This window comes from Chenopodium album, chromosome 11 (genome assembly GCF_948465745.1).
Source record: "Chenopodium album chromosome 11, dcCheAlbu1.1, whole genome shotgun sequence".
NCBI lineage: Eukaryota > Viridiplantae > Streptophyta > Magnoliopsida > Caryophyllales > Amaranthaceae > Chenopodium > Chenopodium album.
Window position 1 is genome coordinate 8650398 of NC_137844.1, and position 23901 is coordinate 8674298.

The window sequence follows — 23901 nt, forward strand, 5'->3', positions numbered from 1 at the left end:
GATTTCCTCACCTTTTTTGGATTACTCGCATATCAGAAGTAAGCTTTCAGGATATAGCATTTGTTGCATTACTAGGTACAGTAATTTGTGTATCATGTGTGTGGACTGTGGACCTGGTGAATTCTTCTGGATCCACTCTTGAACTTTGGCACAATTGCAGTCATTTTACTTTTGCCGTAGAAGCAAGCACTTCTGCACTTGGCTTTGGAAGGAAAGCTTTCCCTAATCTTCTTGGATTCCTAGCTTTTTGATGAAAATAACCAACTGCTTGTGTGTGTTGTTCCTCCTTTTTTTTTATGTTGACGTCTTAGGGCTGAACACAGAGCAAGATATGTCTGAAGCTTTACCATTTGTCGTTCCTTCTTGTCGTCCCTTGTTGCCTTTTCAACAGCTTCATTGAGTTTAGGCAGTTTGTGTTTCAGACAATCTATGTTTCTGAAATATGTAAATGTCGTGCCCTTATGATACCCCCAACCTCACTTTGGAGGACCATACTGCTACTTGCTTCTGATCCTTTTAGCAAGGATCTTTGAAATCGGATAAGAAGGAACAAATAATCTCCTCAAATTTCCACATATACAGGATCCTTGTTTCAAATCCTATCGAAACTCCATGTTCATACATTACTATCTGCCTTATTCTTCAGTCTGTACTGCTTACCATGATGCTTTTTGTATCCTACCCTGATTTCAACTCGAGTGACCTGATATGGCAGCCGAAAGTGATAGATAGCGCAGCAATACAATTATACAAGGAAGGTTGCTGCCTGTAAACTTTGTTGACAATCTAGTTTAATGGTACCAAATTCGTGGCCTTGTTTGTTGCTATAGTACTACTGTGTTTAAGAATTGAGAATGTTGACAGCCACTTCAATTTATAGTCGTGCATCTTCTGTGAACAAGTTGTTCCTGTTCTTAACTAATTAGGGGGGATAGAGATTATACCGTCTTTCACTCTTTCTTAGATCTCGCCAATCGTCATGTGACATTGGAAGTGCTTAACTAATTTAGGACGTGTAGAGATGTGAACACGGAGTCATTTCATTACAAATTCTTAGTTGTTTCCAGATACGCGTAGCATTAGGTTTATCCATGTCAGTTTTTTTTTTTTTTAATGAACAAAATTGATAAAATGAGTAACTTAAAACCTTAGGGTCATCCGATAACAAGATAGAGGTGTAACGTTAAATTGAACCCTGGACTCCCTATGGATAGTACGACCTGACCTTCCCTGATGCCTCGGGCTGAAATGGGCCTAATGTTTTCGCAGTTTAGCTTAGATGGACCATGGTCAGCTTTAGTAGAAAGCCACAAAATAACCAAAATGACATATTCAAGTATTCAACAAATATGAAGGTTTGTGTTTGTTTCAAGACTCAGGTCGGGATTATTCCATCTCAAATTCAAGGCATAATCATAAAATTTGTGAAGGAATAATATTTTAGAACTCTTTCTTTTTTTTTTTTTTTTTTTTTTTTTTTTTGAAGGAATATTTTAGAACTCTTATTATCACTGGAATACTAGATTTAAATCTGAACGCGCTATACCTATGGTTTACTCGTATTTTTTTAAATCAACATTTTATGTATTTATATAATAAATTTTGCTTATATAATTATTTCAAATTTTAAATCTTATTTGTTAATTTTGCTTATATTTTTTATTTGACACAAACCGAAAGCATAGCATTTTATTATTCCATCAAAGATTCAAGGTCTTTACAAACGGCCTCATGAATTTCAAGAGTGTACTCTTCTAACCAAATACGACATTCATCATAACTAAAACTCAACTTTGCTAAGCTATGCGCAACACCATTACCCGACCTTGTAACAAAAGAGAAAGACACAAATTGGCAGTCCGAAACAATCTTGATGATATCTTTCACCATGTTGCCAAACGGAGTCGGTGGGGTAATACCTTTCTTCATGTGGTGGAACAATTTCAAGCTGTCAGTTTCAAGAATAAACTTGATGTAGCCCGCTTCTCTAGCAAACAGAAGACTCTGCCTCATCGCCATTGCCTCACCAACCTCTGCCTCACACACACCTGGCCACGCTGCACAGCACGCCATCACAATGTCCCCCTTTGCGTCCCTAAGAACCCCTCCCAAACCACTTTGCTGCTGTTCAGAAAAAGCCACATCCGAGTTTAATTTGTACGTTCCAGCAGCAGGGGGCTTCCACACATCCTTCAATTTCTGCATCGGCTTTGGTAGAGCAGCCATCTCCATTGCATTTTCATATTCACCAACAAAGCATAAAGCTTTGTGGATAGTATCCTGATTAGGCAGCCTTGTCCCCTCAAAAACCCATCTATTCCTTCTTATCCACACCCCCCATGCCAAGCTCCAAAAGATATCCCACCAAGCATCATCTTTAATTTTTCCTTTCATCTTCAAGCACCAGTCACGCAAGTCCAAGGCATCCTCTGAATGCAACTCCAAACGGAGGACAAACTGTCTCCATAAAGGCGCAACAGACGAGCATAAAAGCAGCATATGCATCAGATTTTCCTCCCCCTCCACACACATAGGGCAAATACTATTAATTCCCATCCCCTTAGCCACCAGATTACTCCTAATAGGGACACCATTTTTCTTACATTTCCAAGCAAACAACCTCACTTTTGGGGGAACTTTAGCACACCAGATAGATTTCCATGGAAACTGACTAATCACATTTGATGAGGACACTTTACTTTTTTCTTCCTCTTCCACTAGTAAGTTATATGTGCAGCGAACACTATATAACCCGTCCTTCGAATAATTCCAGGTCCACCCATCCTGTTCATCAAACAAAGATATATGAATGCTACAGATCGTTGCCACTTCTCTATGAGAAAAAAATTCTCCCAGTAATTAACTCAACATTCCACCTTTTGTCATCCCATAGCTCATACACATAATTTGGCAGATTTAGACCATCCCCTTTGCTCGAGAAAATACGAAAATCAGGGAGCTTCGGAACCCAAGGGTCATCCCATATATTTACAGTAACTCCCCTTCCAATCCTTTTCCTAGCTCCTTTCACAATCACATCACGCACACTTAAAATTGACCTCCAAGTAAAGCTCATATTTGATGCCGGCTTCACATCAAAATAAGATGAGTGAGGAAAATATTTAGCCTTGAGGACCCGAGATATAAGGGTCTTCTCATTTGTCACAATTCTCCAAGCTTGATTGGCTAACATAGCCCTGTTGAAAATGCGCATATTTCTGAATCCCAATACCCCTTCATTTTTTGCCCGGCACATCTTGTTCCAAGCCACCTAACAAGCCTTCCTCTCCTCGCCTTTTTGCCCCCAAAAGAAGTTCTTACACAATCTTTCCACTACATCAAGGATGCTCATCGGTACAGCAAAACACTGCATTGCATACGTAGGAATTGCTTGGGCCACCGATTTAATGAGGATCTCCCTTCCCTCTTGCTACAAAAATCTTTCTTTCCATCCCTTGAGCTTCTTCCAGACCCTATCCTGAATACTCTGAAAAACGGATTTTTTAGGCCCTCCAATGTACGTTGGAAGCCCTAAGTATTTATCATGTCCATCGACAGCCTTAAAAGATAACTTCATCTGAAGCAAAATTTTCTTTTCATGATCAATGTTTCGGCTAAAGGACACCTCCGATTTTTCCATATTCAGTTTCTGGCCTGATGCCATCTCATAAGTAGAGAGAATTTCAAGAACCCTATCAGTTTCCTCCTCATTTATCCGTACGAAAAGAAGGCTATCATCAGCAAAAAAACAGGTGCGAAATTGGTTCAACATGTCTCCCAATTTTAATCCCATGAATGAGCTTGTTTTTCTCTGCATCCCTAAGGAGTGCAGATAAACCCTCTGCACACATAATGAATAGAAAAGGGGATAGGGGATCTCCCTGCCAGAACCCCCTGCTTGGCCTAAATTCCCTGGACGGTTGTCCATTCACCAAAACGTCAAAAGAGGCAGATGACACGCAATTCATGATGTTTTTCACAATTAAATCCGGGAAGCCAAATTTTTTCATCATTTTTTCCAGAAAATCCGTCCCATTCTACTCGGTCGTAGGCTTTACTCATATCAAGTTTAAGCCCCAAAAAACCATTCTTTCCTGTTTTTTTCTTTCTCGGATAATGAAAGCACTTGTACGCCACCAGAATATTATCAGTGATTAATCTACCCGGTACAAAACCACTCTAAGACTCGCTAATAATAGTAGGCAGAACTTTTTTCAGTTTGTTAGCTAACACTTTTGATACAATTTTATACAGGACGTTACACAAACTTATAGGTCTATAATCAACAGGAGACACACATTCTTTTTTTTCGGAATTAAGACAATATGTGTCTGATTAATAGCATCTATATTACCTACATTATTCAAAATAATTAGAGTGTTTTTAATCACATCATCCCCAACAATATGCCAAAATTTTTGAAAAAATATTGCGGACATACCATCGGGGCCGGGAGCTTTAGTGGGATGCATTTGAAAGAGAGCTTCACGAACCTCCTCACCACCAAACGGAGCTGCTAAATCAGCAAATTGATCACTCGAAATTGCCGTGTCCACCTTGTCGATGACACTCTCTGCCTCACCAAATCCACCAGTAGAAAACAAGTCGTCAAAATGCTTTACAAACACTTCCGCAGTTTGCTCTTCATCCTTGTAAATATTGTCCGCAGCATCCCTGATTTCTTTAATGTGGTTTCTCTCCTTTCTTTGATTGGCTTTTTGATGAAAAAAATTTGTGTTTTTGTCCAATTTTGCTTATGTTTGCTTATACTCCGTATAATAATTAATTTAAAATCTTAAATGTCATTTGTTGATTTTGCTTATGTGCCACTTGAATTGTGGAATTCTAAATGAAATTGCAATTTTTTTTTCATGGATAAAATACTTCCTCCGTTACGAGTTACTCGCAACAAAGAGGGAGTTTGCGGAGTTCTAGGCAAAATTTCTTAAGTGTAATTATTGGAAAATAAGGGATGTGTTTAGTATTAATCCAATCAATAAAAAAAAAAAAAAAAAAAAAAAAAAAAAAAAAAAAAAAAAAAAAAACCTAAACACCAAGCACCATAACTCCAAAACCACCACCACCTAGAAACACCACCACCTAGCAAAACCACAACCACGAAACCCACCACCACTGTAACACCCCAATAATTCTCTCTTAAAAACCCGTGAGAAACCATATATAACCTGAACAATTTCAAGAGAATTACTGGCGTGCTACCGCCACGTGTTCAAACGTTAAGGCTATCTCAGAAATTAGCAGCGGAAAACCAAAACAGTTTTAAATAAACCTCAAAACAAAGGAATTAAATCAAAATAAGTATTACAAGTTGGAACCATTAAGGCCCTTATTTAAAACCCAATAAAAGTAGTAAGTGATTAAATTCAGTGTTCAAATAAATTCAAACCCAAAGGAATTAGTGTCAAATAAAATCGAATTAAAATAAATTCAAACTTGCCAAAGAAATAAAATGCAAACAACCAACTCTCTACTCAAGATCCCACAACCCTGATGAATGCTGCATGTGTAAGAACCTGTGGTTATTCTGCTCCCCAATATTACAAGTGTAAAAATTGGATCGTCACAGGGTCATTGAAAGGCGAAGGCCATGACCAAAGAAAGACACACACAAAAGCACGCAGTCAGCAAAGCTGAGTACATACAAGCTGCGAAATCAAAATAAGAAAATACCTAACATGCTACTAATAATCAAGCACAAACATCATTAAATATAGACTCAATTCATGACTCGGCTATTAAATTTATTAAGACCTCACTAATGGATACTGACTGACTCATTTAATTAGTTCATTGGATTTAGCAATAGACAAGGTTGTCCAACCCATGTCCCATTTGGAACATCAATAAAGAAAAACCCCATGCCTCCCTTCGGAAACATCAATAAACATCCAACGACCACGGGCGCGACTCCGTGACCGTAGTTAGTATGAGATCTCACCTAACTCCTAGTTTTAGAAAAATAATATTTGAAAGAGGAAACTCGTAGATCAGACGGCCTCGATAAAAGTACACGGCTAATACCCCATGTACCCCAACCCCTGATTGTCATTACTCCAGATGTGCACCATTCCAGAGTTTTATTGCTCATCCATCTTACACTTTACGTGATTTACAAGTTTAGACTTGGTGATGACTCATATACATTTCAATACAAACATCCCAAACAATTCAATCAAACATGGCAAATTCTCAATTTAGATTCTTGATTTATTAGTGATAAACAACATTTATTAATTATTCCATTACTACCTCGGTGTATAAACACCTTGAGTGCATAAGGCACCCCAAAACCTTAACCTCATCTTACAAGACTTGAATCTCTCCTTTACTCATCCTGTTTACATAATCATGAATGAGTAATAATTTGATCTTTACACCAATCACAAACCTTTGCCTTTAAGCGCACCTTGCATAATTAAAGCACACATAATACTTGCATTATAAACTAGTGCACATCATTTGAAATTCACAATGTATAACCAGACAATTTAACCCAGTCAATCCTGTACATGATACTAAGTTCTCGATCCGTCCTTAAACATGCACCTACAAGCAAGGTTTCGTAACTTGTACGTACCTTGAGTAAACAATTCGATTGGCCACTTTAAAACTAGAAGTCGCCTTCTACAAAGTCCTCTCCTAAACCAAACAATTAGAAATAAATCAATACCAAAGCAATTAAAATTACAGCAATACTAAACTACTTTAAAACCTCTTAAATCATCAAAATAAAGCCTTTAAATTGTCCCCAAAATCAAGGTTAGTAATATAACATCCCAACTTCAAGTTTATATGTTAGATTTATGAAAATATAGTGTTTTATATCAAATTACAGCATTTTTAACTTTAAAGTGGGTAAATAAATCAGGAAATTTGTTTTAAGTATATAAAATAACCCCATAAGCATAATTACTTGAAATAGTCATTATATAGCAAGTTAGTGTGTTAAAAACCCAAAAATATATCAATTCAATTCAATTAGAGGCTTCAAAATAAAAGGTATGAAATCTGAAAATTATTTTTAAAGTTAGAATATAAAGTTCTAAGCTTTTTCAATCACAAAATACTCACCATAATTATTTTATAGGTTTAGAAGCATAAAAAAAAACTTCGTTAAAAATAAAAACTGCCCGAAAATCATATTTAGAGGCTGAATTTGGCCACGAGAGGGTGGTGCTCACTACCAAAGGTAGTGAGTCTTTCTTAAAACGTTGTTTCCACATGGAAAACACTACTTTTTTTTATCAAAATCGGATGAGTTCAGAACCTGATTGGGATTAAAACGGGATTAATATTAACGAACGGAAATCCAAAAATTAAAACACGAATTTACGTGTTCAAAATAATTTGGAATTAAGTTAATCTAATCATTAGTTATAATCACCAAAATTTCAAAACATCATTACTATAAAAGCACTAAATCAATTGTTCATAAAAACCCTAAAATCATGATTTTCAATAATTAAAAACCCTAGGTTATAAAATTTACAAAATCTGAAAATTATGACATTTATAAAATCTGAAATTATAAAGTTTAATCATCAAAATACAATTTGATACTAATTAAATTAATTTCAAACAATAAAATCAAAACCACAAATTAATAAAATAAAGGAGAAAGAAAATAAGACTAACCTTTTTGTGTGGGAAATTTTTGGGGATTCATGGTGTATTTATAGATTAGGGAGTGTAGGGTTAAATTTGGGCTTATAAAAATGTGGGCTTAAGTTATGGGTTTTGGAATGGGTTATTCCAATAAGAGTATGTAGAAATAATTTACATTGCCCAATAATTAATAAACGTTTGGTCCAAAATATATTTTACTTTTATAAAACCTTATACTTAAAATACTTTAACCCTTTAAAATATTTAATTAAAATACTTGAGCCTTAACAATACATTTTATTAATACTTAAATACTTTATAAAAAGTACATAAAAATACGGGGTATTACAACCACGAACCCAGACCCACAACCGCCGAACCCACTACAACCCACCACCACCCACCCCGAAACCCAAAACCCATGAACCCAGACCCACAACTCCGAAACCCACCACCACAAACCCAGACCCACAACCGCCGAACCCACTACAACCCACCGCCACCAACCCCGAAACCCATAACCCACGAACCCAGACCCACAACCGCCAAACCCACTACAACCCACCACTACCCACCCCGAAACCCAGAACCCACGAACCCAGACCCACAACCCCGAAACCCACCACCCACAACCTCGAAACGCACAACTCACGAACCCAGATCCACCACAGAGCACCACGAGACCACTCACGAATTCAAACCCAAAAATTCGAACCCACGAAACTCAAACCCTAAAATTCGAACCCAGAAATTCGACCCACCAAGCACCACAATCGAGCCACCAAACACACAACGAACCCAGAAAAAGTCAGATCTAGAAATGGAAGAGAGAGAAAACGAAGGCGTCGATAAGGAAGAAGACGACGGCGGTGATTTCCGGCGATAGTAGCGATCAGTGGTGGTGGTGGTTGTTGCCAATGAAGGTGATGGTGGTGGTGGTTGCCAATAAAGGTGATGATGAATTTAGATGGGAGGTGATTAAATCAATGTTAGGGTTTAAGTTAATAAGATAAAATCAGTAGTTTAATTAGGGTGTTTAGTAAAAAAGTAAGGGTAATGTTGTAATATCACACAAAAAAACTAACCATAAAAGGAAAGAAATAAGTTTGTTGCAAGTAATGTTTACCGGCCATTTTTAATAATTGTTGCGAGTAATTCGTAACGGAGGGAGTAATTGATTTCCTCTGTGGCGACCTAACAACTTGGGACACTCCCCTTTACCGGCCCTTAGGATATATTCATGAATCATGATGTAGTTTTTAAATTGTGTGATCGAAGTATATATTTTATTGAATATTTTGTATATTTAATTTATTTAATTCTCTACTTTGATTATTGATAATGCTTAATCGCATGCTTCAAATATTTTAGCATGCATGTTTTATTGATTTATTGTTTTGTTCACCTCGTTAAATGTTAAATAAGACTGGTATTTGAAAATAATGACTAATAAGATATTTGAAAAACCGGCTAGGATCCATTATTTTGATATTTAATAAAGTAATCACGATTTAGCAATTATTATAATATTTAACCGATTTGGTATAATTTAATTTGGAACGAATTTAATATCTGTTTGTGTGTATCTTTAAATTACTAATTATATATCATTATAAGAGCTAAGTAGAAGCCAATATGGATGGAATTAATCCCTAGGGTCAATTTCATATGTTCATCCCTGAATCCCCGTCTGCTCCGAGACCCAATGGAGTCAATATCAAGGATTGTTGGAGGGTTGTAACCATAGTGGAACAATTCGTGTGGCCTTTCGGATTTACCTCAAATTTTGGGTACCTTTATCCCTTCATATAGTGATCAATTAACGGTTTACAAGTTCTGTTAAAGACTTGTTAACAACTTACTACTTTATTCTTCGTTTCTAATTGTATTATGTCAAATTTACTAAGGCCTTGTTTAATTTTGTTTATTCAATTAAAAATACTCTTGAAAGTTGTTTAAATTTAGAAAATCATTATAAAAAAAAAACACTAATTACATTGATCTACGCGTGTTTTGTCATAAATTTCTAATTTTGTACTATTTTCAAGATTGTTTTTAATGCTTATATATAGCCCTAAAGGCTATGTATAGCATAACTCTTTACTTAGGAAAATGTTATACATAGCCCTTAGGGCTACATATAAGCATTAAAAATACTCTTGAAAGTTGTTTAAATTTAGAAAATCATTACAAAAACACACTAATTACATTGATCTACGCATGTTTTTGTCATGAATTTCTAATTTTGTACAATTTTCAAGAGTGTTTTTAATGCTTATATATAACCCTAAGAACTATGTACAACAACCCTTTTACTTATTTCATAAAAAATAAGTTCAAATCAAATCAGATCTGAAAAAATAAGTTCAGACCATATTAGATCAGAAAAAATAAGTTCATATCAGATCATCGTTTTATATGCAGTTTTTTATCATTAAATATCTTTAATTCTGTAATGAAAAAAATTATGAAAATTACATATTAATAAAATACACATTATTACAAATCTAACTAGACCCCACTTGATGTATTTTTTCCTTATAGATTATCGTACACTTAAGGTCAAAGTTTGGTCAAATCAGACAATTAGATCAGACCAGACTAAATTATGTTAGATCAGATCAGACCAGACCAGATAAGTTCAGATAAGCAAAAATAAGGTGAAACAAACAAGCCCTAATTCTTATACGTTGCTAAACATATTCATATATGCTAAGGTTGACCAACCAATCCAGCGCCTACGGTTACACAATTACTATGATAACACATGTGAATATGTGTATAAGATATGTAGTCAACATTCAACATATAATAAATGATATCATGATATGTTACCATTTTAGTTAGTGTGATTTAATATCAATAATTCTACGGAGTAATTTTTTTGGTAATGTTTCTCCTAAGCCAATCAATGACCATGCTCTTGATTTCTTTACTAATTTTGTGATCCTATACATACAATTATAATTGATATCCTAGTTCTCAATCTACTATTATAAAGCACCGTAACTCAGTTAGAACAACCAAAGTAAGTGGTGGAGTTAGGAATGGCTTCTACAACATCATTTTTAGTGATTTTTTCTGCATTGATTTTGTTTGAATTATGCAGCACAACATTCTCTAACCAAGAAGAAGTGAAGAAGACTATCCAGGTTTGTACTCTAGAATTCAATCTCTTTCATTCCATAGTTCTTTTTATATAACTGGAATTAATTTGTTCTTAACTCTTTTTTCTTTCAATAGACAAAACATGGGGTGTATGATTGTGTAGATTTTTACAAACAACCGGCGTTTAGTCACCCATTGCTCAAGAATCATGCATATAAGGTAAGTTATTTTGGTGTATGAATACATATGTTAACGATTATATTCGTACTAAATTTGACCATGATTTTTTTATAATGTAATCAAAAACTAATTTTTCTTGAAATGTGTCGTTAAATACTAACTTTAACCATGATTTCAAAGTAGTGCATTAAATTAACATGTGTGTTTGTGAATAATACGGAGTGCTAGCTTTTACATATTTCCTCTGTTTTTTTAGTTGACACATTTCTTTATTATAACGTTTGCCAACACAATATTTAATGATAATATCCCTAATTATCAATAAGTAAAAAAATTATAAAACATTAATATTATAATAATATACTACCTCTGTTACGCATTATTTACAACTATTAGACATTTTTTACTCACTTGTCAAATAATTGCAATGAAACAAAGGTAATATTATACTCCCTCCGTACTTTAATAAGTGTTACACTTTGACCAGCACATAGTTTTAGGCAATTTAATCGACTTAAATAAAATAAGAGGCAGGTAGAGTAGTTTGAGTATTAAAAACTTGTAAAAGAAAGATAATTAGGTTAATAGTTTATTGAAAAGTAATGAATGTGAAAGGAGTGAAATATATATATATATATATATATATATATATATATATATATATATATATATATATATATATATATATATATATATATATATATATATATATATATATATATATAAAATTAAAAAAAATAAAAAATAAAAAATAAAAGTAGTAGTGGGTTTAGGCGGGGACCATGAGAAAAAAGAAATACGAAGTACTTCCATAACATTAAAATGTAGTGTTTTTGCCAAAAAAAAAATAAAAATAAAATTGTAACACTTATTTAAACACAGCCATATTTAATAAGTGTAACACTTGTTAAAACACGGAGAAGGGAGTAAGAAAATTTTAACAAGAGTTCATACGACTATGTTTATTGTAAGTATAAATGACAATGACAAAGTCTAATCAACCAGAGGAAGTACGTCTTAATTTCTACATAGTAGTCTACAAAATTAATTTGTGTTTTTGTCCTTTGACTTTTGTATCCACCTATATAGACAAAAAGAAATACTTCATACAAGTCAATGAGCATAACAGTATATTATAGTAATATCACAATTTATACATTTGCGCAGTTAAGAAACTTGGAAGAACTTCAAGAACAAAAAGTTGATGGCATCGAACTTAAATATGGTGGTTGCCCTTTAAAAACTGTTCCCATCTTAAGATCTAATCCAAATTCCAGCGTCTTCAAAATTCAACGTGGTATTCCTGATACACATTGTGTAAGTTCCTTTTTTTAATATTGTTTGATGTATTCTCGTTAAAAAAGAAACTAGAGTACGCCATATAACTTTTCTTGAAAGGTAACTCAAATTGTGCCACGTGTGTTTATGTATGTATTGACATAATATTTAAGATGATAATGTATGATAATTACACCAAATAGTGGTGATAATTGATATTGATTGGTATTTGGTGCAGGTTGCTTTAGTTCATACAAATAACCCTGAAGAGCGGAAATTTTTGGGAGTTGCTGGTGAACTCGCAAATTATAAACCTATAGTGTACCCTAATCAATGGTCTTCAACACGAATTAAGATTTTAAATCAGAATGATAATATTGAAATCGGATGGATGGTAAGACGCATAATCTAATTAGAATTTTTAAAAATTGGTCGCAAATCATTACACGATATGTATAACTAACCATTTTACTTGGGTGCCAATATGTTCAATTTCAGGTAAATCCAGAAGTATTCAAGGATAATGAAGCACATTTGTATGCAAGTTTTGTAGCACTTGTAAGCATTTTTATCATAATAAATAGGATCATATATCATAATGATATATTGGCCTATTGAGTGCCTAAAGTCTTTTAACACATTAATAGTATGTTATATATAAATGTGCCTATACGCACATGATCATGTCGTGAATATTTCATATCAGAGATAGTATTTTGAATTTTGTTGAATGTACCTTTGTTTTGATATATATGCCATAAATTTCTTGTATCAATTATATATTCTTATAATTTATGTGACAAAAAAACTTTGACAGGCTAGACAAGAAGGATGTATAAATCTTCTATGTCCAGGCTTTGTTCAAGTGGCTAAAGACGTGTCTTTGGGCATAACCCCAGCTAACTACTCCGAATATGGAGGAACACAATATGGTTGGCACTTATCAATTGACAAGGTACAAGGCAATCCAAAACTATTCTTTAATATAATGATATAGAAAATAATTAATTGTTCCTTTTGTTTTTGAAAGTTTTTCCTATTTAAAATTCAAGCATTCGCAAATTAGAAGAATCCTTTTTTTCAATATATAAGAGAATTAAACACATAGTCAAATGAGGTCGTGTTTGGTTCATCTTGATGAGTTCTTTAAATATCAAAATTTAATATTTTTTTACAAAATGTAATTAGAGATATATATTAACAATTTAAGATGTCAATTGCAATATGTGTCAAAAGAAAATGGAAAAATTTTAAGGGAATAAATGGAGAACTATTTTATTTTAAATTTACGCATGTTTAAAATACAATGTCCATTCCTTTTTCTTTTTTTTTTTGCAAACTTCTCTTCACCATTACCAAGAAATGCATTTAGATTCAGAAGAGAAAAAATAAAGGTGAAAATAAACATTTGCTTTTGAGAGAAAAATATTGCTCCCTTCTTTAAAAATAGTAAGTCACAAGTGTATTAATTAACATCCATAAAAGTAAAGCATATTGAAACAGAAGGAGTATGAAATAGTTTCTTAAAATATTTAAAAGAAGTAGAAAACTATAAATTCTCTAATTACATTTGCTATTGTCCATTATGAATTAATTTACTTATTGTGGGAATTATGACATTTAAGTCAGAAATTTAACCACGAGCTCAATTCTCTTACACCAGTATATAATAGCATTCATTATACATAACTCGGTGGTAATAGAATTAAGTCAAAATTATTATGTGAATAGTAAACAAAGTCAAACTATACCAATTAAAAAATGGAAGGGAGTAAATGGTTTAAAGATCTGTATTATTTTGTGATTCTTTAATATATATACAACAAAGATTATGGAATCGTATAGTATTATCCCTAAAAATTAATAAATTTGACCTTATTATAACTTATCTAAACTAGCATCCTTTTATAGCATGGGTACAATCAATACTTTTCATGATATTAACATTTGTGTTTCTATTGTTTTGTGAGGGTATAGCATGAAGATGACAAACATTATTGGGTATCAATAATTACTGATATAAAAAAAGTAATTGGATATTATCCAAGAGAATTATTTTCTTTTCCGGATTATTTTAGCCAAGTTGAATGGGGAGGTGAAATTTCTAATCCCAAACAAAGTTCTCCACCACCTGAGATGGGCAATGGGAAGAAGGCACTCTACAATCCTTTCTATACAGCATCCATTATGCATGCTTCTTATGTCGACTGGAACTATACGAATGTGTTAAATCCCGAAGACACTCATAAGGTTTGGGATTGCGAAGCATCGTATACAGTTAAAGATGCTGGTTGGAAAAATGAAGAATTTGGTCGTCTCATGTTGTATGGAGGTTTTAATGAGGTATGAGACCCTAAGCTACCATAATGTAACCATGTTTCTAGAGTTTTTGTAAAATCATCTAGAGTTGTTTAATTACTATTTTTTTTTTTTTTTTAGAGGTAAGCAGAGCGGATATGGAGAATCGATCGGTCCCAAGAGCCTCTGTAATCGGGAAGGGAGCTCTGTTAAATTAATTAATAATGTAACCATGATTATCGATCATATAGTTGGTGTTGCTAAAGTTGTTAAAAGCAATACACCAAATATTTAGTACAATGAAATATGTGTTAACATATCAATCAATTCAATAAAGTTATTTAGAAATACTCCCGTCTCCGTATTTTATTATGTTTTTTATTTTTATTTTGCGGCCATATTTTATTACTTGTTTCATTTCCTTTTTTTTTTTTACTCACAATATTTTACTTCGTCGGTTTCGCAATAATCATAATCATAGGGAGTGGACATAGTTTCATAGTTTAAGAAAGATATAGAGTAAGTTTGTATGATTTAATAAAAAAAAGTATAATTAGTATGGGAGAATAATAATAAAGTAGTGAAAGTAGGGTTGGTAGGAGAGAGAAATAATAAAATACTAGTTCTTTGCCCGAACAATGCTCGAATATTTAGAGGGTAAAAAAATTATATTTATATATTACTATAAGTTTATATTTGTTTATAAATTTTTTATATATTTATAGTTTATGTATTTCAAATTGTTATTGTTCTATTATTTAGGCTATTTTTTTATCAATAATCTTATTATTTTTTAAAAATAAAATAAAATTGGGCGGAAAATTTTTTTATGAGGAGCAATGCTCGGATATTTAGAGGGAAAAAAATTATATTTATATATTGCTATAAGATTGTATTTGTTTATAAATTTTATATACATTTATATTTTATGTATTTCAAATTGTTATTGTTCTATTATTTAGGCTGTAAAATCTCTTTCCTTTTTTTTATCAATTATTATCTTATTATTTTTAAGGAAAAAAAAAAGTTTTAGGGCGGGAAATTTTTTATGAGGCGCTAGGGATATTTTTGGGGATTACTTTAGTATAGGATATAGAAGATTTGTGAAAGTGGGGTTAGTAGGAGAGATAAATAATAAAATAATAATGGGTTATTACCAAATTAGAAAATGTTGCAATTATTATGAAAAAGACATAAAACAAAAGTGTTGTGATTATTACGAAACGGGGAGTGTACTAAGGGCTTGTTCACATTTTCTGAATTGAACTGATTGGAGCTGAATTGAACTGATTGGAACTGAACTGAATAGAGTTGAAATGAATATTTTATGAGAGAAGGAAATTAGGAGTTGAACTAAACTAAACTGAACTAAACTGATTGCAGCTGAAGTGAACTAAACTGAAATTAAGCTGAAGTGAACAGACCCTAAATTTTTCTCTCCTGTACCTACTTTATTCTTTCATCAAGTCCACTTCCTTTATTTTTATTACTTTCTACTATTTTTCTTAAAACTCCGTACATAGAGAGATGGAGCAAGTAATAAAATACGAAGTGAGTAATAATACTAATGGAAACTTGGTAAGATCATAGTTGAGCAAAGGTTCAATCTAAAAATTTGTAAAATTCGAGGTATCAACTATTAAATTCCCTCACACGTAATCAAGAGATGACTACTAAGGGTTTATTTTATTGATCTGATTTTTTTTAATTTATTTGCTTATCTGAACATATTCTTAAACAAATGATGCACTTGATATAAATCTGTGCGCTACATGGTTTGCTCATATTTTGTTTTTAATCAAACATCTTATGGATTTGTATAATAAATTTTATGATTTTATTTGTTGTTGATTACTTGAATGGTTATTATAAAATGGATTGTAATTTTTTTCCTCATTCATAAGTATATTGATAAAATTTCTAATATCAAAATTAATATTTTATTTTTTGATTAATTTAAAATCTCAAAAATCATTCGTTAAATTAATTTTGGGTGGTACTTGAAAAAAATCCCCTTTATAACAATTTATTCATGATGTAATCTTCAACTTGTGCAATCGAAATATGTATATTATTTTATATTTTGTGTACTTCATTTATTTGGTATCTCTACTTCGATTGTTGATACTGCTTAATTGCATGCTTCAAATTTTTTTAGTATGCATGTTTTATTTTATTGCTTTATTATTATTTTGTTCACCTTGTTGCATGGTTAAATAAGAATGGTTATAAATCACAAATAATATGATAATTTGGACAATCGGTTAGAATCCCAATATTTTGATGTTTGATAAAGTGATCATAATTTAGCAATTATAATATTCAACCGGTTTATTGTACAATTTAATTTGGAACGAATTGAATATTTGTTTGTGGGTGTCCTTTTGAATTACAAATTTAATATATCATATTAAGAGCTTAGTAGAGGGCAATACTGGTGGAATTGATCCCTATGATTAATTTCATACCTTCATCCCCAAATTCCCATGTCAACAATCTCTTGGAGGCTAGGTAAGTTGTAAGAGTGGAAATGTGGAACAATTCGTGTTACCTTTCGGATTCACCCCTAATCGTGCTTGGTTATCTTTGTCCCTTCGTACAATGATCCACTAACGGTTTACAAGTTACGTTAAAAACTTATTAGCAGCTCACTACTTTATTCTTTGTCCCTAATCGTATTATATCACATCCACTAATTGTTATACGTTAATAAGTATATTCACTTATGCTAAGGACCACTCATCCAGCGCCTACACTTAGGGCCTGTTCTCATTGACTGAACTGAACTGAACTTATTAGAGATGAACTGAACTGATTAGAGCTGAACTGAACTGAACTGAACTGAACTGAACTGAATTGAACTGAACTGATTAGAGCTGAACTGAACTGAACTGAATATTTTATAAGAGAAGGAAATTAGAAACTGAAGTGAACTGAATAGAACTGAAAATAATCGTATCAGAACAGGACCTTACTATGATAACACATGTGACATAAGATAGTCGTCTAGTCAACATTCAACATATAATAAATTCTATCATGATATGTTACCATTTAAGTGGTACCATTTAATGTCAATAACTCTTATTTTTGGTAATGTTTCTCCTAAGCCAATCAATGACCATACTCTTGATTTCTTTACTAATTTTGTGATCTTATGTTACTTATATATAATTGATATCTTACTTCTCTACTATAGCACCATAACTCATTTCTAGGACAACAAAAGTTAGTGGTGGAGTTAGGAAGAATGGCTTCTTCAACATCATTTTTAGTGATTTTCTCTTTATTAGTTTTGTGTGGATTATGTGGCACAGCATTCTCTAACCAACAAGAAGTGAAGAAGACTATCCAGGTACATATGTACTTTAGAATTCAATCTCTTCCAGACCATAGTTATCTTTATATATGTATATAGAATTAATTTGTTCTTATTAACTCTTTTTCCTTCGATAGACAAAACATGGTGTGTATGACTGTGTAGACTTTTACAAACAACCGGCGTTTAGTCATCCATTGCTCAAAAATCATAAGGCAAGTTATTTTGTTGTCTGAATATAATGCGTGCAATAATTGAAATATGTTAACGATTATATTAATAGAGTTTTAATTATTATTTCATTATTAATCAATTTATGACTTGCTGGTTTAACATTTTACGTCATTTGTGTATCAACTTTGATTATAGGTTAATACCAATGTACTTTTTTTTTCTTTGATGCAAAGCAAATATTATTAGTATAATACTTCGTATTGAAATGTCAAGTTATAATGTAATTAAAATATTGTTATTATTAAAAAAAAAATGTAAAATATTATTGTTAAAAACGTAATAGGTATTATAAAAAAAATAGATTTCATAGTATCAACTTTTTCATATATTATTTAATTGTCCTAAGTTTTCCAATTTCTTTATATAACCCCAATTTTTGTTTATATAGAATAATCTCAACTTTGGAAGAGTTTCAATTAGTCAACAAAAAGTTAGCAACTCGTTATACTAGATAACGTGATATGTGTCGTAAAGTCATGATTAGTTATAAAAATAAATAAAGAGTCACCCTCCACCCTAGCTCCTCCCCCCCCCCCTAACCGCCTTGCCTTCCTTCACCGGAACTACGAAAAACGCCAACCACCCCCCTCACCCCCAAAAACTCCTTTCCCTAACCCCGTTAAACGATCCCCTTAACTATCTTTCCCCAAACCCCTAATTTGCCCCCTCTTTTCTTCCATTCCTAAAACCGCTAGGGTGGGCCAATTTCGGGATTGGGGTAGGGAGGGGAGGCGAATTTGGGGATTAGAGAAGGGAAGGGGGGTGACTTATTCATAAGGTGAGGAAATGGAGGGGGAAGTTGCAGGGGTTGGGGAGGGGTGGTCAACATCTTCCGGTGGAGGAAGGGGTAGGCGATAGGATGCAACCGAAAGGAAGGGGGGGGATAGGGCGGGGTGAAGGGTAGGTTACTTTTATTGTTTTCTAAACCAATTAACTTGCAAAGTGTGATATTTTATTTTGTTTTTTTTAAATAATATTTTCATCAGGTAACCGGTCATTGAAACTATTAGAAGATAACATATCCTAAATTTGGGCTTATTGCAATATAAACGGAAGTTGAGACTATTTAATGAAAATCCGCCAATATTGAGACTATTTAATGAAAATCTGCCACTATTAAAAACCAAGTTTTCCTACATTATATTAACATTTGATTATACTCCCTCCTTAGTATATTATTGGTTACGTTTGTCATTTTTAGCGTTATCTTTTGTTGGTTACGTTTTAATGATTTCCTAAATTAAAATAATTTTTTTACTTAATATTTCTCATATTTACCTATTCACATTGCATAGTGTTTCCATTTACCAAAATGTTTACCTAATTCCAAAGTAGTTATTTTAATTTACTACTTCTTCTGTTTTTTTATTTGCATCACCCTAAAAACGGATATTTCAAATTAGTTGCATAACTTTCCTTTTTTTTTACTAATAAATTTTCTCTATCTCTCTCCTATTACATGTGCCTTGTTTATGAGAGTAAGGGATAGTTCAAGTGGTTAGAGATTTCCTCTTGATTCCAAGTGATATTAGAATCGATTCTCATCACCTGTCCTTGTGGCTCTCTAAACAAAAAAAAAAAAAAAAAGCATGGACTTTATTCATGTTTTTTTCTCTCTATCTTTCTCCACTCAAAACATTGGCTAAGGGTTAGTGAAAATCAAAGTGATGCAACTAAAAAAAAGGGAGAAGTTTAACATTTGAGCTATCCCTGCTCCCAAATCCCAATCAAATATTTTCTATTTTACTATTTCAAAAGCAATTTGTAACACCTCCAAATCTCCCTCTACGGAAATACTAGTATAATACGTATAATTATACCGTAGAGATAGACTTGGGCGTATTACCACCGCGTGATTACGCAAGACTACTCAAACACTTAACTCAATAACAAAACTTGCAGCGAAAACTCAACTTTCTTTTATTAATACTTATAAAAATAGTAACATTGTTATGAGTACTCAAAATAAAGACACAAGACCAACATTTCCTAATCTAAGTGAAACCATTCCCGAGACTCCATATGCTCAATTATTGACTCCACCTGAAAATAGTCAACACTGCTTACCATTAAGGTAAACAGGGCGAACCAAAACAAATAAGAAATACGGATTAGCAAATTATGCTAAGTACGATAAGTGCAAGATAATGTAAACTCGATTCATTTGCAAACATGCTTTTAAAAATCAATTCCAATAATTAATCCAATAATTTCAAAACTCATTATTCCAAAATCGATTCCAATGATTCAATATTCAAAATAATAGTTAATAAAACAATTCCTTTATTAAGAACCAATTTATTTTAATCCAATTCCTCACCCAAGTGTGCACACCCCCCAAGCTAGTCTCCTTATATTACAAGGCTATTTTTGAGGAAAGACCCGGTCATACAAAGTCCAAGGCCTTATCAATAAACCAAATCCGCATAGTGGAATTACCAACATGCTTATAAAGCATTAATAATAATAATAATAATAATAATAATAATAATAATAATAATAATTCAATGGTTCAATAAGTCCTTTTAATATCCAATAAATTCCAATATAATTCAAACTCCTTTTTAATAATTCCACATACTTTCAAAATCAAAACCTTTTAAATAGATACTTAAGAATAAAATCTCATATTAATAACTTTTCAAAATCAATAACCCTTCCTTGAAAAACCTTTTATTTAATTCAACAAACCTTTAAAATCAAATCATTTATTTAAACATGATAAGTAATCCAAACCATTCAAAACATGATTTAAAAATCAATCATTCAAAATATTTTTATTAAAAATCAATACCTTCAAACATAATTTATTTCAAAATCATAATTCAAATCAATTGAATTCAATCACCAATCAAATCATGTTATTCAAACCAATCACTTTCAAAGGTATCTAGCCACCTAAACGTACCTTGATCCTTGCTAGAAAAACCACACAAAAAGAACCTCAAGAACCTTGATTCCGAATATCAATCAACACTTCGCACTTTCAAAGTTCAATCAAGAATACACCTTGCAAATAACATAACCATAAGGTTATCACAACATAAACTTAAATCTAATGTGCATGGATTCTAAAACTCTTTTAAAATAATACTTTAATATAAAATTATAGCTTTGAAATAGGTATTTGTATTTTAGAAAACTAACCATGAAAAAGATAAAAGAATAGGATTAAAGAGAATTGGATTTTCGTAGAAAAGAATAGGCAGAACTTGCAGAGGTCATAACTCCTTCAATATAACTCCGAATTGGGTAATTCTTGAGTCTAACCTCAAGGATTTTTTGAGAGGAACAATCTTATGTGAAACATCAATATCCCAAAAACTGACCAGAAGTGCCCGAAAACTGGCTTCAAAGGTATACGGGATAATATTTGTACGAAAAGAAGAGAAGAAAAGTATGAAAATGTTTAGGGAAAAGAAGAATAAGAGAGAAGAAGAGAGAAGAAGAGAATTGAATTTTGGTGTGAAGAATATGAGAGGTATGAAGGGTATTATAGGCTAGCTCATGCAAGAATTATAGCAAGAGAATGTGGAAAGAATTATGGCAAGTAGGGTTTAAGAGATTACTTGGAGAAGTGAGTAAAAGAATTAAGGAAAGTTTGGATATTAAGGTGATTGTGTATAATTGAATATGGAATGTATGTATGTCAAGAAAAATAATAAGGACATTGGAATTACTTGGGGAATAATTAAGAAGAATGAATGGCAAGAAAATATGATGCTTAGATATTAAAAAGATGGAGAAATAGAATTAAGGAAAATAAGATATTTTGAGGAGATAATTAAAAATATAATTTACCAAAATAAGTCACCCAAAAATCCATCATGGTGCCTTTAGATATTTAGGGAATTAATTTGCTAGTTTTAAGGAATTAAAATAATTGTGTAAATAATATTTATTGTATAAAATAATTACTTAATAAAATTCCAATTATTCACTAAATAAAATAACTAAGAAAATCAGATTTTCTACACATAGAAAATCCAAAAATCATAGTTAATGATTTAGGAATTTTCGGCCATTTTAAATAAATAATAAAATATAATTTTGTTTAATTAAAATATCCGAAATATATATAAATAATCCGGTTTTTAAAATAAAAAAATTGGATAATAAATCTTATCCAAAATCCAAAAATAATAATTGAGTTTTAAAATAATTTTGGCGCCGAAATTCAAATATCATTTTGGCTCTAAAATTCAAATAGTAAAATAAATTACTAAAATACCCTTTTTAAGAGAATACTAATTAGAAAATATGTTTCAAAAATACGGGATATTACACAATTCCTTAATAACTGCTCTAAAATACCAAACATAACCAAAAATGTGGAAAAGTATATATTAATGGTGGCAACTGGCAAGTGAACCAAGCTAAACAGTGTCAGTTAATGTATGTGTTCCTTGGGAATATAATTATTGTAGTAGGTTCGCCCGAAATAATTGACACATTTTCTAATAAAAATTATAGAATGTTGAACTTATCTGAAATTATCTGATCTTATCTGAACTTATTAAGCTTTATTAGAACTTATTTTAGTTATAAATTGAACTTAGTAGTCCTGATTAACCCTTATCACAACTTATCTGAACTTATTAAATTTGAAATAAGTGGAAGTAAGGTGAACAGAACAGGGCCTAAATGACAAAATCTAATCTTAGGGCATATTCTCTTCAGCTTATTTTTAGTTCAGTTCAGCTCTAATAAGTTCGATTCAGTTTAGTTTAGTTCAGTTCAGTTCTTAATTTCCTTCTCTCATAACATATTCAGTTCAATTCAGTTAATCAGAACAGGTCCTTAGTAGATTTGATGAATATATAGGGTCAAAGTCAAAATGTGAAACAGAAAAAGTACTTCTTAATTGGTACAGAGTAGTCTTCAAAATTATTTGTGCCTTTTGTTCTTTGACTTTTGTATCTTCCTATAGACAAGAAGAAATACTTCGTACGAGTACAACTCAAGGAACTTTATTACAGTATATTAGTAATATCACAATTTGTACATTTGTGCAGTTGCAAAACTTGGAAGAACTTCAAGAACAAAAAAGTGATGGCATCAAACTTAAAGATGGTGGTTGCCCTTTAAAAACTGTTCCTATCTTAAGATCCTATCCAAATTCCAGTGTCTTCAAAATTCAAAGTTATATTCCTGATACACATTGTGTAAGTTCTTTTTTTAAGTTCTTTTTTTCCTACTTCTTAAGTATTGTTTGATGTATTCTCGTTAAAAAAAATAATAAAAAATTAAAAAACTAGAGTGCTCACTACTCAGTATAACTTTTCTTAAAAGGTAACCCAAATTGTGCAATGTGCATTTATGTATGAAATGTCATACTCAAATTTGGGAAAAAATTAAAATTGTATTTAAGCTAATATGATAATAATGGTAGTAATTGCTATTAATTGGTGCAGGTTGCTTTAGTTCATACAAATAACCCCGAAGAACGAAATTTTTGGGAGTTGGTGGTCAACTTGCAATTTATAAACCTCTAGTACATCCTAAACAATGGTCTTCAGCACGAATTAAGATTTTAAATCAGAATGATAACATTGAAGCTCGATGGATGGTAAGACATAATATTTTAATTAGAATTTTTAAAAATTAGTCGTAAGTCATTAAAGAATATGTAAAACCTTTTTATTTAAATGTCAATGTATGTGTTTGATTTCAGGTAAATCCGGAAGTATTCAAGGATAATGAAGCACATTTATATGCAAGTTTTGTGGCACTTGTAAGCATTCTCATCATATTATATAGGATAATATACCACAATGATATATTATAGCATGGCTCATGCACCTGTGACTCTATTAGTGCTGAGTGGCTAGTCATAGCATATACTCCATACGAAGTAC

At 32.0% G+C, this 23901-nt stretch overlaps 1 protein-coding gene across 1 annotated transcript; it reads left to right on the top strand.

Moving 5' to 3' along the window:
• The first annotated feature begins 10673 nt into the window (after positions 1-10673).
• On the top strand, positions 10674-23866 carry LOC145566223 (protein neprosin-like). Its single transcript, XM_081625706.1, has 12 exons — positions 10674-10778; positions 10870-10953; positions 12082-12231; positions 12431-12586; positions 12691-12750; positions 13010-13147; positions 14170-14535; positions 17690-17845; positions 17947-18024; positions 23059-23208; positions 23718-23777; positions 23861-23866. Exons 1-12 carry the CDS (start codon positions 10674-10676, stop codon positions 23864-23866), a joined length of 1509 nt encoding a protein of 502 aa, XP_081481832.1.
• The last annotated feature ends 35 nt before the right edge of the window (positions 23867-23901 follow it).

Bases quoted from the DNA above. Each gene is read 5' to 3' on its own strand.
- LOC145566223 (XM_081625706.1), top strand. From the start codon at position 10,674: ATGGCTTCTACAACATCATTTTTAGTGATTTTTTCTGCATTGATTTTG. The intron at 12,587-12,690 runs GTAAGACGCATA...GTTCAATTTCAG, and splicing joins ATATTGAAATCGGATGGATG to GTAAATCCAGAAGTATTCAA. The intron at 14,536-17,689 runs GTATGAGACCCT...TCTCTACTATAG, and splicing joins TGTATGGAGGTTTTAATGAG to CACCATAACTCATTTCTAGG.